Raw genomic sequence first — 14,761 nt, 5'->3', positions numbered from 1 at the left:
TAGGCAGGGATGTACAATATGGATTTTCAATAAACAAGAATTACCTGCTTCTCTTGGCAGGTACCAATAAGATAACTGATCGACATATGACCCCCTGTAGGGAAACATTCCTCACCTCAATAATGATCTTATCAGTTCACATAGACCGAAGAGAAAAGAAAAAGTTAAACAATTTAATTAATATTTTATAGAAATTTTTATTTGATCTTAATTGAAATCAGTCTGTTGACAGAGTGTTGTGTTTTGTGCATTGATTTCTTTGGTGTTTCATTAAATATGTGCGGCTATCCTTTTAAAAAAATCAACCACAAGTATTACTATTGACTATTGACTAAGATTCTCATCAACCAGCTGAAGATGTGTCCAGAAGCACTTATGGGAGCCACTGCACACTCAGTCTCATCTTTTTTTAACCTTTAGTCATTCTATTAATTACTATCATTATAACATTTGCCTGTGCTAATGTGTGTACACTGTATGAGCCCTTTAAAGCCTCAGTAATGTAAATGTGTCTCCACAAGGTTCTCCAAATATTTGATCCTTTATCTGCTGATAGGCTCCTTGTTCCATTGTTAGGAAACCATACTATGCTGTTTAAATGCGGTGATTTGACACTTTTATTGCACTGTTTTCCCTACTGCCAATTTGTGCAGCTTTACATGGAAATATAGCCATTTAAATGGTGATGTGAAACAATGGTTTTATACATCCAAAAAGCTTCCACCCAGCCAATGTTACACATCTTTTGTACTGCAGATCACCAAATCAATAATTACTGGGTACTTAACATCACTAATTCATTTCTAATTGATCACTACACTAGAGCTCTGACATCTCCTTGTGGTAACAATGCAAAACTACAGCACAGAGGAGAGTAGCATCTGAATGAATGAAAGCCCTGATCTGAGGTTCTGAAGGGGTGAGAAGAGAAGAGAGAGGCAGGGAATAGACTCTACGTGTTGTATTTATACACCAGTTTCCCTCTCCTGTACCATCCCTTCTTTTCAGATTAGCTCATTTCAGTGTCCAAAATCTTCACCCATCAGAATTTAGGCTTTATCGGGAGCTATCTTCTGTGTTTGACACTATCTGTCCTCTCCATTGCCAAGCAATGCTTTAACGGGTTTGCTTCGTCTTTTTATTTATTTAATCTTTTTTTTATTAACAACAGGATAACATACAAATCCAGGTAAACAATATCAGCACATACCATTCAAAATACATAACATAAAATGATAATTGCATAAAATAAAAAATAAAATAAAAAAGGGGTACATGGATACATCAATAAAACAATTGGCTTGGGGCCACTGCTTGTATTGTGATCTCATTAGCAACCAAATAAAATAATCAGCAAGAAATCTAGGTATTACCTTTGACTCCCAACTGAACTTCAAACAACATGTCAACGATCTCATTAAATTCTGTTACTTCCACCTCAGAAATAGCACCGAAGTTAAACCATTTTGAGTTCTCCTGACTTAGAAAGGCTTATACATGGCTTTGTCTTCTCGTGCCTAGTCTACTGCGATGCTCTGTGTACATGCCTCAGTGAATCTTCAGTAGCTCAGCTTCAGCTTGTACTCATTGCTGCAGCTCTCGTGTAACCCCAATTCTTGCCTCCCTTCATCGGCTGCCAGTTCAGTTCTGGGTTGATTTTTAAATTCTTTTAATAACTTTTAAGGCCCAACATGGCTTGGCCCCTAGTTACATCACAGAGCTCTTAACACTCACAATCGTATCCTGAGATACTCAAGCCTATCTGTTAGCTGTCCCTAGGTCATGGTGACTAAGGATGACCAGGCTTTTGCCATCATGGCCTCCTAGGCTCTGGAACTCCCTGCCCGGGGACATAAGGCTTGTCAGCACATTGCCTGCTTTTAAATCATTGCTTAAAACATGTTTTTATAGGATAGGCTTTTGTGATGGCTGATTTGTAATTCTTGATGTTGTCACTGTGTTGTTTGCTTCTCTTTTCTTCTCATATTTTAACTTTGTTTTTTATGATCGCTTATATTTTATTTTTGTTGTTTGTTTTTTTTCATTTATTTTGTAAAGCACTTTGTATTTGAACTCAAAACATTATATTATTTTTCCAGAATTACATTTCAAATTTTCAGACGTTTCCAAATAGCCTACATGTCTATTTTCAATTCAATTCAATTCAGTTTTATTTGTTTTCATTTCATCACTTAGTCTAAAATGTGGCCATAACAGATAATTCATTTGACATTTTTTAACATGTTATTTTTGAAATGTATTTAATTAATGTGTTAGATTTGACAGCATTTGATACCAAATTAGGGTGGCAGCTGGGGTGGCTGATTTAGCTGATACCGATAACCGATAATTGCCTTCTCCTCATGGTCGATACCGATAAGATAACCAATAATTTAACAGTTTTGTATTTTAAAAAGATGTTCATAACCTGTTGAGAAAGGCTGAGATGTAGTGAGCAAAGATGCTGCTCTCTTCAAATGTTTATTTATTTTAATATTTAGGTTCACCCCAAACAAATCACAAACATACCTAAAAACTATCAAATGTTTAAAATAAATTGGTATTATTAGTATTGGCCTATAATTTATCAGCTATAATTTTTATTATCATAATAATATAAATTTCGTATATCGGCTAATCATTAATTTGCTTTCATTTTATTATTGGTATAAAGTAAATGTCCAATTATCGACCAATAATCTATCGGCGGAGAACGGATGTGTACATTCCCTTTTGATTTGTGACCCCGGGCCCCCTTTGGCATAGTGCCTCAATTTCCCAGACTGCATCACTTCGTGTGCGTCCGCCATATTGCCTTCGCCTAAACGCGGATCGTCTCGTAGCCACAACTGAAAATGTAAGTACAGAAACAATTATATTTTATGCAAGCTAGAGATAATTTGATGTTATGTGTGTATTAGTATATTGTAACCGGTCGCATTCGACTTTGCAACTGTTTAAATAGTGGTAAATAAGGTACCAGAAGCCTTACCCTAACCCTACCTCAGGAGATCGGTGCGGCGGCTGTTTCTCTGTTGTTGTTTTTCCCTCTGTCACAGCGACGAATTACATTCACGACTCCCTCGCAATATTTGAGATATTAGCTTTCTGTGTCGTTAGCTGTAATATTTAATTACACACGAAGGGACGGCCTGCTTTTCTGTCGGTAACATAAATGCTATATCTTAAGCTTATTTTGGCTGTAATGTTAGAAGACTGGCTAGCTTCGGTGGTAGCTAACGTTAGTTAGCATTTGCCGAGCCCCACGGATTCCACATGCAATCAGTGTGCGGGGGCTGTCTATTTACTGCTCTTTATTAATAGTTAGTGCTAATTAGAAGGGATGAACCAAATGTCAGTATACAGCTGCCCCGTGTCTTGCGCTAGCTAGTAAAACTATCCTCATATGGAAGCCCATAACCGTAGATAACATGTATTTAAACTGAGTCAGTAATGATAACACATTGGGCTTTGTTTATTGACATGGAGGGTGGTTGGGGGACAGGGAATCACAAGTTGTGGTTGGTGTCTCCGTTGTTGGTTTTTCTCTTTCTTGGCGTTTTTTAAGCTTCTGTGGGAAGATGAGTTGGCCTAGAGCCACCCAGTGTGTTTCTGATGGACCACCCCCACTTTCACCTCTCTGTCACATGTATGGCAGCATGGCCACACAACTGCGGCAATCTGAGGGTGCAGTTGAAATGTTGACACTCAGATTTCTTGGTTTATCTGTTTGTCTTGTCTTAAAGGCTGATAGCATTAGGCCCAGTACCCAGTGTGGGTTACCCCGGGTTCACTCCAAGGTATTTTGGTCATGAATTTAAGCTATGCACCGCCCCAAGGTCTCAGATGGCATCGACAAAGCGGCATCAAAAACCAAACAATTCTTTGAATTGTCCGTTGAACTGAATTGAGTTATGGTATTTGGAAAAATCACTTTTCTAGCTCTCAAGATAAATATTTATTTACTCCTGTGGAATAAGCAATATATTATTCCTGGGATTTCACTTAAAGATGGATAATGCTGTAACATTGTTAAGCAACTTTAAAGCTGCAGTAGGTGATTTTTATGAACATTTGGTCATATTTGCATTTTGCACCTCCTCTGGCTCCTTCTAGTGCTCCTGGTGGCTTATGCAAGAATCCACCGGGCCTGAATGAAAACAACCAATCAGAGCCAATGCAAATGTAGTGCAGTAGTTATGTATTTAAACAAGCATGACCCAACCTTTTTGAGTAGCGTCAAGTACGTTTCCTTTGGTGATGTAATTTTTGTTTGTCATTTTTCCACAATGAATGTACAAATGTTTGTGAATGCATGGCAATTGCAAATAGAATAATTCAAGATTGCATATTAAAGTGTTTAGTCTTACTTTAAAAAACAACGAGACATGATGAGAAATGGTGAACATGGATATAGATACTCATGAACAGCCATGATGAAGAGCAGCTTTGTCAGATTCAGATGTTCTGAATAAAATTAGAAGCAGCTGGTGTCTCTCCCCCTCCATTTGTGCTTCTGCTCTAAATAAAATACTTCTGTTTTATTAAATATAGATCCCCACTGTTTAATATACCAATTCTTAAATGTGTTATTGAAATATAGTTTCTCACTAATGGGGTCAACTTGATCAGTAAGCTTCAAGGATATGTGTACAGCTGAAAATCAGATCTGTCTGTTATTTCACAACCATTTCAGTGATGAAAATGTCCATTCATTGCACTACAACCGTTTCCTAAAAATAGGCCTGTGGATAACAAACACACAAATATGTGGCCCCAGATTTGTACTGTAGTAAGCCTTCTGACCTGCCACCACCAGCTGTACAAATGGACTCAATAGTTTCTCTTGGCTAAAGTGGTCCCAATTCCAGAATTTAACTTTGATAAAATATTATTTAGCCTGGCTCATATGGGTCTTTTGAGTCCAATAGCGATTGTAGAGGGGGGGAAATCACTGGTTACCAATATAGCAGTCGATACAGCGATTTTTTTTGCGCTGGAATTAGAATACATATAACTTTATTAAATAATATTTCAGTTAAATATTATTATTATAATTTAACATATAGGCCTAATTGTCAACCAGTTCTAGAAATGTACACTGATAAAATCAAGAATAAATACAAATAAAATAAATGGCTAAACATCAGTACCAGGAAAATATTCCTACTGATAACATTTATGCTATGATATATATCGGGTGGGTTCTAATACTAGTTTAAAAAAGATACTTGATACCACGGCAACAAGGGGAAAAAAATAATATTTTTTTTCTTTTCTTTTTAAGTACAGTGTTTGTACAGAAAAAAATACTGTTGTTACTACAATTGTTTAATCTGTGTAGCCTTGGATTGAAAATCTGATTGTAGATCTGTTTTCTACTTTAGCTTTAGTACTTTCGATACTATTGAATGATACTATTAAATCATTTTAAACGTGGTATTGATCCTTTTGACAACCTCACTTCAGGCTGAGCTCATACTTGTCTTTTTTATCGAGGACATGCTTGGTATGTTGTAATGGAAGCTGCTTGTTCACATCTAACTTCCTGAGTTTTTTGGTGTATGGAATGCCCAAGACAAAACAGAATGAGTATAATCCAAATGAGCCATGACCAAAGTAAAATTTAGAAAAAGATGACACTGATTTATAAAACAGGGCTACTATATAGAAGGGTGTTTACATTAACCCAGTGCTCATAACTTTAAATGAATGAAATTAAATTATTCAGAAGCTAGAGTGGGTTGTCTATTAATTTCAGGGTCTGTGGTTCCATCCCTCCTGTCGTATGTCAGTGTCAGTGTCTCAGAGTATTTTTTTCCTGCTATGGTAGAGAAGTGCTAAAAGTGCAGTCCATTTATCTGCACCCAAAAATTCCCACTAACTTTTTTTGTGTTTCAGTGTTGCAGTGATGACTCAGACAGTTCAGACCAACGGGGTCCAACCCCTCAGTAAGACCTGGGAGCTGAGTCTGTATGAGCTACAGAGAACACCACAGGTAACAATTCCTACCATGGTTTGTCAGGGTGCTCTGTTTGAGAAGGGACGAAGCACATTAAAGTAGTTTTTCCACCAACCTTAAAATAAGCTTATAAAGTCCAATTAAAATGGTGAATAAGAAATTACTTTACGCTACAGTTATTCTGTGGGAAACACTGTATATTTATTAAGTTCTAAAGTACTCCCAATAACCAGTGTAGGCTGCTCTGGTTTAAGTTGTATCTCTAAGAGAGAGAGTGGAATATGTTGCTTGCCAGTAAATAAACAGTTGTTAATTCATGATACTTTCTCATCTCTTAACGTGAATACTTAATACACAGTGTTGTTAAGAATAGTTCAATAAATCAGACTTTAAATAGACCCAGTGGTCAGTGTTCGGTGTCCGCTGTTATGCTTTCAGTGATTGTTAAAAACAAAAACCCTGATTGGAGCACCCTTAATGTGTTTTTGTTTTAACAGATTTTTATCAATCATACATAGGGATGGGATGATATACAGTATTATTGTGAGAAAAAACACTGATATCAGCACCACCATAAGAGATTAATTCTCAATGGATATAATAAATATGTAAAATCTAAGGTAGTGATTCCAGTAGGTTTTAGTACCATTTTAAAGGTGCAGTCATTTTGGCCAAGATAACCATGACATGAAATTTTCATGTCTTCATTCCTAATCACACAGCATGTTGACTTGTGTTTCTGGCAGACGTGTACCAAAAAATGACATAATCAGTTCATATAACTATCACTGTGACACAGTCCCAGTCAGATCTGGAGCTCCCCCATGCTCCTGAAAATAGAACACTGACGAGTGCAATATCCAAAATGATGACTCTTCAGTTGCTGTGATTGTGAGATTTTTAGCACCTGTGATCTGTATCAACCGAGTACCTCTCCACAGTTGGATGTATCTTTGTGCGTACTAACCTTCATCTCGATCTGTTTCGTACTGGCACAGGAGGCTATAACAGATGGACTGGAGATAGCAGTGTCGCCAAGGTCCTTGCACAGCGAACTTATGTGTCCCATCTGTCTGGACATGTTGAAGAACACAATGACAACCAAAGAATGTCTGCACCGCTTCTGCGCTGACTGTATCATCACAGCATTGAGATCTGGGTGAGTTCTCTAATGCAGTAGAAAACCAAGTGAGCCCATGCTGTCCCTGTAGTGGTATTCAGGTTTCTGCTACACCCGAGGGTGGGAACACCAGCTGATTCAGTTCTGTGAATGTCAGAGCTGTAGAGAATGAGTAGCAGTGACCTCTGAGATAAGGGAGAGTGTCTACAATCAGACAAGATAAATGTAGAGAGAATCCAACGCTCCGACTGCAAAGCTTAAGTACTGGAGCTCGCAGAACTGAAAAGTGTGTAAACAACTGTGGGAATAGTGAGAGAGCTATGTGAATTAGTGTACTTTTAAATGTATGGGGACAGTTAGCATTAATGGTTTTTCATGTCCATTCACACTACAAAGAGACCCCTTGTTAAAGCAGTTTCAGTGTCATATTTCTGTGCAAATAATAAATCTTAGCTGAAAGAGAAGTCATTTTTACACAGAACGAGGATTGTGGATTTAGTCCCCCATTGCTTACATTTAAATTGCTTTAGAAAGGGATCTCACTGCAAGAATTGACAGGAGGAACAATTACAGCGACCACCAACTGTTTCAATGTACATATGGGAACGTGAGTATTGGAAAAAATGCAAACATATCCTTTAAATAATGTATTCATCTAATATTAGCCCATACAATTAAATTGGGGTCTACTCAGCTCTACACATGTTGGCTCTGGACAAGCTCCTGTGATCAACCATTAAATCATGTCAAATGACATGTTATTACACTGTTTGTCAGCGCAGAAAAACACACGAGCAGCTTGGAGGAGTAGTTACTCATGAGTCTGCGGCTCTCTTATGCCTGCAGGCAGTGACATTTGTTCTAATGTGCTTTTGACCACAAACTCTCTAAAAGGTTGTTAAGTAAATGCCAAAGAAAATGTTTGTGTCAGTCAGTTATGCATTGTCTGCTCTAAAGTACCCACATGTAGCCTTAAGCACCTGTGCATATTGAGGTTTGACTCTTCTCATTTAGTTTTTCAGAGGAAGTGTATTGTTTGCAAGTCAAAATATAAGTAATATAAAGTGATATACATTGCATGAAAGCTGGGAACCTGAAGGCACCTATTCAAATATTGAAAGTGTATAAGGGCTTAGGACATTATCGTTGAAGTGTAATTATAATGGCCATTCCCAAGTTGTGGCAGCCATTTTCTGGTTTGACACAATTTGGTGCAGAATTTCATCTTGACCACTTGAAAATTGATAAAAATTGCCAAAACCCCCTCGAAAATGCCACATTACGACAGCAAGACCTTGAGGAACACTGTAGAAAACTTCATGCTGTTATTTGGTATCAAAAACTGTTGACATTTTCATGAGGCTGTATTATCACAAGTTGTTTTGTACAGTAAAGTCAAGTTTCAAAAAAATGGTCTCACTACAATGAAATGGCTGCTATGGGGACAAACGTCATTACACATGAATACAGTTAGTATTGCATTCTCAGCTTTCCACTTATCCCTAATGTATGCTGTTTAGCATGCACATTTATACCATGTGCAAAAAATTATTAACATATAGTGGGCATGTCTTTAAAGGGGAGACTAGTGGGTACCCATAGAACCCATTTTCATTTGGATATCTTAAGGTCAGAGGTCATGGGATTACTTTAAAAATTAAAGGTTTTTCAAGCGCCTAACTATGGAGCATTATTTAGCCCCCATCCCGACAAGCTAGCATAAGATGGTATCAACTGATGTGATGTGTTTGTAGTTTCATACAATACCAGCACCGTCACTCCTGCTTTGCATTAATAGTAGGATTCTTAGTTGATGGTACAGATGAGAGTTTCAAACTGTCCTCCCTGTCTTTGCAGTAATAAAGAGTGTCCTACCTGTCGTAAGAAGCTGGTGTCCAAGAGGTCGCTGCGTCCAGACCCTAATTTTGATGCTCTGATTAGTAAGTAACCACACAACGGTTCACAGAGGTTCACATCTGGATTAATTTATAGTTGTCACAGTTTAGTGAGTCAAATATTAATTAATTTATTATTATATTCCATAAGTTTGTCTTATATTAACTCATCAGGCAAGATTTATCCCAGCCGTGACGAGTATGAAGCTCACCAGGAGAGAGTGTTGGCCCGCATCAGCAAACACAACAACCAGCAAGCCCTGTCCCACAGCATAGAAGAGGGGCTGAAGATACAGGCTATGACCAGGTACACAACGCAATCTCAACTACGGTTGCAACTAATGATTATTCTCATCACCAATTCATCTGCAGATTATTTTCTACATTAATGTCAGAAAATAGTGGTCGTCCCAGTTTCTCAAAGTCCAAGGTGGTGTCTTTTAAATGTCTTGTCAGCCCAAAACCCAAAGATATTCTGTTGTAATATGATATAAATGAAAGAAAAGCAGTTAAATCACCTTTTTTTCAGAGGCTGAAAACAGCATTTTCTGGCATTTTTGCATTCAGCTACTTTAACGATGAATAGATTATCAAAATAGTTGGCAGTTATTAATCTGTCAGTCGACACGTAGATGATGCTCTTCAAACATTGTCTGCTTAATAGGTATAATTTGCAATTGTTTTTGTCAGACTGCAGCGCGGTAAGAGACACACAGTGGAGAACGGCAGCGGAGCGGAGGACAACGGAGACTCCTCCCACTGTAGCAATGCGTCTGTCCACAGCAACCAGGTGTGTTATGATGTTTAGCATGTTATCAAACACATATGCATTCAGTGTACCAGGTACTAACTTTGACATTAAAGTACACTACAGTGCAGCCAAAATACATGCGGTACAAGTGGAAAACATTAGACACTACTGTGAGTTGTAATGATGTGACCACTTTTGCCATCATTCAAACGCTATCTATTTGAACATTTCCCTCCAGGAGGCAGGTCCGAGCATTAAGCGCACCAAGACGAGCGACGACAGCGGTTTAGACATGGACAACGCTGCTGAGAACGGGGGCGGGGACTCTGTGATCGATGGCGGCGCCAGCGAAATAGAACTGGTGTTCAGGCCACATCCCACCCTGATGGAGAAAGACGACGGTCACAACAGGTAGTGTCACACACCTACAGCTCCAACTCATACTGCTCTCACAAATAAAAAGGATGACTAAACTCCTTATGGTTGCTGTACAGCAGACATCAAATAACAGATGAACCAATACCAAGGAATAATTGATACTTTTCTAACTATACCAGTGCCTTAACTGTGCCACAATACAGCAGGCATAAAGAACGGTCCGATTTCTCTGGTGTAGTAGCTACACTTTAAAGCTAATGTGGGAATATTGGTTTTGACAACTTGTGACACTTCTGTGACATAAGCAGGAACTGTTCCTGCAAGGCAGTTTCAAAACAAAGCACCATAAAACATTAGTTATGGAGGTGTGTCTGAACTTTGAAACTGAGCCTACGTAGGACTAATGAAATCAGGCTTGATCACCCCACCACTCATCAACTGTGCCTACCCTGCTCATTTATGCATGCTTGAACGTGTGTGTCCGCAGTGTGGAGTTCGTCCCTCGCTACATTAAGACGTCTGGCAACGCTACCGTGGATCACCTGTCTAAATACCTGGCCGTCAGACTGGCTCTGGAGGAACTGAGGAGAAACGCAGAGGCCAGTCCTGTTAATGTGGAGGCAGCTTCAGAGAAACAGTACACCATTTACATACCTACTGCTGGAAACCAGTTCACTGTGAGTACACACACACACACACACACACACACACTGATTAGTTTTATATATACATATACATGTATAATGCGTCCTTAACTCATAGCAAACACTGCTGGGTATCAAATGAAGAACAGCCAGCCACCTAGGGCGGCTGTGGCTCAGAGGCAGAGCGGGTCGTTCCTAAATCGGAAGGTTGTGGGTTCGATCCCCAGCCCCTGGTGCCACATGTCGAAGTATCCTTGAGCAAGATACTGAACCCCAAATTGCTCCCGAGGCTGTGCATCGGTGTGTGAATGTGTATGAATGGGTATCAAATGTATGAATGTTAGTTTCTGTTCGATGGACTTTGCCATCACTGAGTGAATGTGTGTGAAAGGGTGAATGTGGCACGTAGTGTAAAAGCGCTTTGAGTGGTCGGAAGACTAGAAAGGCGCTATACAAGTACAGGTCCATTTACCATTTACCACCTCTGGCAGCAAAGATTCGATTGTAATCGTGGAGGAAACTAGTTTGGAAGATGAAAATGTAATATTCAGCAGCTGGAAATATTCCATTACTTTGATTTTAATGAACAAAACTGGATTTGAATGGTTGTAAGTCTGAATTTTGGGGAGAAGGAGCTCAAATGGTAATAAATAACAATTTACCCCAGCACTGTTAATAATAATAATTATAATAATAATTATAATTAGTGCTGTCATTTTAACGCGTTATTAAGAAAAACTACAACACCACACTGGATCTAGCTAGACCGGAAACAAAACAACAGGCAGGCCGCACACACTTGTTTAAGAGTCGTAGACGTTACGTTTTGAGTGGATGGCGAGCGCGAGACCCCGAAATGGATGGATTCCTTGTTGTCTGAAAATGTCAACAGGCTTGTCTGTTTGAGTAACTGGCTCAAAGCAAAGAAGTAGTAGGCTTACCTTTTATTGGTAACCATTACTGTTCATTCTTTCTGAAATAAGAGGCTGGGTTGAGCCTCTGGTGAATAAAGAGCAGTAGCCTGACTGCTATGTTCAAAGCAAACTTGAGAAAAGTATTAAGCCATGGTTTAACTACACTATAGGCTGAGTCCTAGTTTACCTTACATGTGCACTTTGTAATTTTATTTTGACCCTGTTTTGATCCCTTAGAAAGGGCTGTTGAAGGGGCTGTTTGTGTGACAAAGTATTTTTTTCACCCTTTTATTGATGGACAGTGTTACATTGTGTGAGAGATTATTTGCTCCAAGTGAGAATGTTAGTGTGAAATTGAACACTACAATATATGCCAATGTTGTTTTCAATAGTAAACAACATTTGGACAAAGCAAGCCGATCCACTTTTCCATGTTGATAAGAGCATTAAAATGAGAAAAACATAATGGGACAAAAAGAAATCAAGGGACATTTGGAATAGATAAAAATGTGCGATTAATTGCGAGTTGACTATGACATTAATGCGATTAATCGCAGGCAATAGCCATTAACATGTTGATATAAATAAATACTAAAATAAGAGAATAAAAGCAATGAAATAAGTAAACAGCTGAGAAATTGGAGGTTGCAGCAGAAGATATTCTCTAGTTTGTCTTGCATCTGCTCTGCATTAGATTGAGCTCAGCTAATCCTGACAAATGAAAGAGGTCGGTTATAGAAGGTGAGGGGTGCAGAGCAGGAAATGGATGTTTGAACTCTTAAACTCTTTTCACAGGTCCTGAACGGTTCCTTCTCCCTGGAGCTGGTCAGTGAAAAGTACTGGAAGGTCAACAAACCCATGGAGCTCTACTTCGCTCCGACTAAAGAACACAAGTAGTCGCACACAAAAACACACACGCACACACATACACACTCACCAGTAGGAAGTAAACACATGGACTTGACTAAACCTGCGCACACACAAACACGATGAGAGGAGTGTGTGTGTCTGAAGGAGGTGGACGGGTTGGTGAAACCCTCTAAAGGACTCTTGTAAAAAGAAAAAAACCTTGTTTTATATTCTCTGTATCTTTGTGTCTCTTTCTATCTTTCTCTCTGTAGAAGGTAGCAGATCAGTACAGCAGCTAAATCAAACAGATAATGGACTGCTACAGTAACAGTGGTTGTAGACTCTCTCCAACTCTGAAATCCAGGGTCCATTCACAGTCTCAACCAGCAATGTCCAAGTAAAAACATTGTATTATACTATATTTGTCTTCAGCAAAGGCCCCTGTACGCTGTGATTTTGGTCTGTGCCAGATCAAAGTTGGAGTTCTGGAGACCCCCTGTCTAGAATGTAGGACCATATTGTCAAAATGGGACTGCTCGGCAGATACACTTTAAATCCCTATTGACATGTACACATACACAAACATGGGCATGTGCTTGTCAACTCTATATAAGATAAATCTGATACATATGGAAGCAAAGAAAGGCCATAATTGAAATATTTCACTTTTAGAACCATCGATGTGGATTTATGTGGTTTGATTCCCCTCTTTGAAAATTCAGATAATTTCAAGTTTTGCAATTTTTTTTTTTTTTTCTTGACAAATTCAGAGTCTGGGGTTTCTAGTCTAATCTGAATTTGTCTTTCTTGGATCATACGACTGACAAAATTAAATTCTGAACGTTTAAGTTTAAATTTCTCCTTGTGAATTCCACCAATGCAATCCAATCAAATTGATCTGACTTTAAAGACCCCCTCCAGACATGGATTAAGACACATACACAAATAGTCTGCTTGGAACAATAATGTGGGTTTTTTTCCTACAAAAAAAGCATAATTTCTGCATTTTAATCCTTAAACAGTAATCTCCTCCTTCTACCTCATTAAAACTTCCAGAATCTCTGAATATGCAAATGTTGTTCATAAGTTTTCCTGCTGGACACAAGATGTCTCCTCCTTCACTGTAAAGTCCATTCTCAGTGGATGTGCACTGGTGGCTTCAAGTTTCTACATCACACTGTACAAGTTGCATAAAAATTAAAATCAGCTTTTCAATGAGCACAGAGAAACTTTCCACTTTCAGCAGATGAATGTGAAAACATCCTTCTAGAGTCAAACTCTGCACATCATTCAAACAGCACACTGTAGGGACAAGAAGACACACTGATTTCTGACTGGAGGGGACTTTACAATCAGTTTTAAATGTATCTGGAAATAACTATTTGAATCTGAGCAGCTTTAATATATCTGTTTTTGAATATTTGGCACTTGAATGTTCCGTCTGAATTTGTGAACCCTGACAGCTGTTTGGAATTGCACTTGAAATGAGCTCTTTTTAAGACAAACCACATCAATTATTATAAGTAAATCAGCACTGATTCAATTTTCACAATTAGGTTTAAGTTGTTTATGAAGTTCGAATTACTCCTGCCCTTTCTTTGCTTCTGTAGACATTCCTCTAAAGTGATCTCGCAGTCAGACACAGGTAGCAACCTTTTACTTTATCAGAGCTATCTGGCACAGTGTGCCGTGCTGTTATCAGTGTGTACAGGGGCCTTTGAGAAAGCACCTGTTAAACCACATGAATACTAGTCGGTAAGATGTGCTTTCACACTGAAGAACCTGACCGTTTTGATGTTTTGAGTGTTCTCTATTTTTTTTTTACATGTCTCTTTAGTCTTTCAAATAAAACTATAGAATGGTGAAGCTTTGAATGGCTGCAGTTATCACTGGAACGGGGAACAAGGGAGAGCACCCAGCGAAAGGAGCTCTGGTTTCTCTTTGACCGACAGTATGAACGCATGACAGCAACAGTCACCGTCAGTGGGGCTCGTCTCAGTGCTGTTTGTGTAATCTGGTGGGGGTTTCGGACTCGTAGGGGAACCCTGAACTGTGAGTCTCGTAGCTGTTGTCTTGATCTGTTGCCTGTAGGAAAAGTCCTCTATTATCTGTGGCTGCTCTCTATGGCTCGTCCTTTTATAAATGTCTTTTGTAACATGGAGTGAAGGAGTGTGTGTTGGGTGGGGTGTGTTGGGTGGGGTGGGTTGGGAGGGTATTTTTGCAGCACCATAGACCATTAAAGTATTGG

At 38.9% G+C, this 14,761-nt stretch overlaps 1 protein-coding gene across 2 annotated transcripts; it reads left to right on the top strand.

Moving 5' to 3' along the window:
- The first annotated feature begins 2,778 nt into the window (after positions 1-2,778).
- Positions 2,779-14,387, top strand: rnf2 (ring finger protein 2). Of its 2 annotated transcripts, none has more exons than XM_051411697.1 (9): positions 2,779-2,857; positions 5,902-5,999; positions 6,956-7,121; positions 8,940-9,022; positions 9,152-9,284; positions 9,668-9,767; positions 9,967-10,139; positions 10,594-10,783; positions 12,460-14,387. In XM_051411697.1, the coding sequence occupies exons 2-9, from the start codon at positions 5,912-5,914 to the stop codon at positions 12,559-12,561; spliced, it is 1,035 nt and encodes a 344-aa protein (XP_051267657.1). In that variant the 5' UTR covers positions 2,779-2,857; positions 5,902-5,911; the 3' UTR covers positions 12,562-14,387. The 2 variants fall into 2 exon arrangements, with proteins under 2 accessions (XP_051267657.1, XP_051267667.1); XM_051411707.1 differs by having other exon boundaries at positions 2,808-2,857; positions 5,902-5,998; positions 6,961-7,121.
- The last annotated feature ends 374 nt before the right edge of the window (positions 14,388-14,761 follow it).

The sequence above is a fragment of the Dicentrarchus labrax genome, unplaced genomic scaffold (genome assembly GCF_905237075.1).
Source record: "Dicentrarchus labrax unplaced genomic scaffold, dlabrax2021, whole genome shotgun sequence".
Lineage (NCBI taxonomy): Eukaryota > Metazoa > Chordata > Actinopteri > Moronidae > Dicentrarchus > Dicentrarchus labrax.
This window is presented reverse-complemented; position numbering and strand designations above follow the sequence as displayed.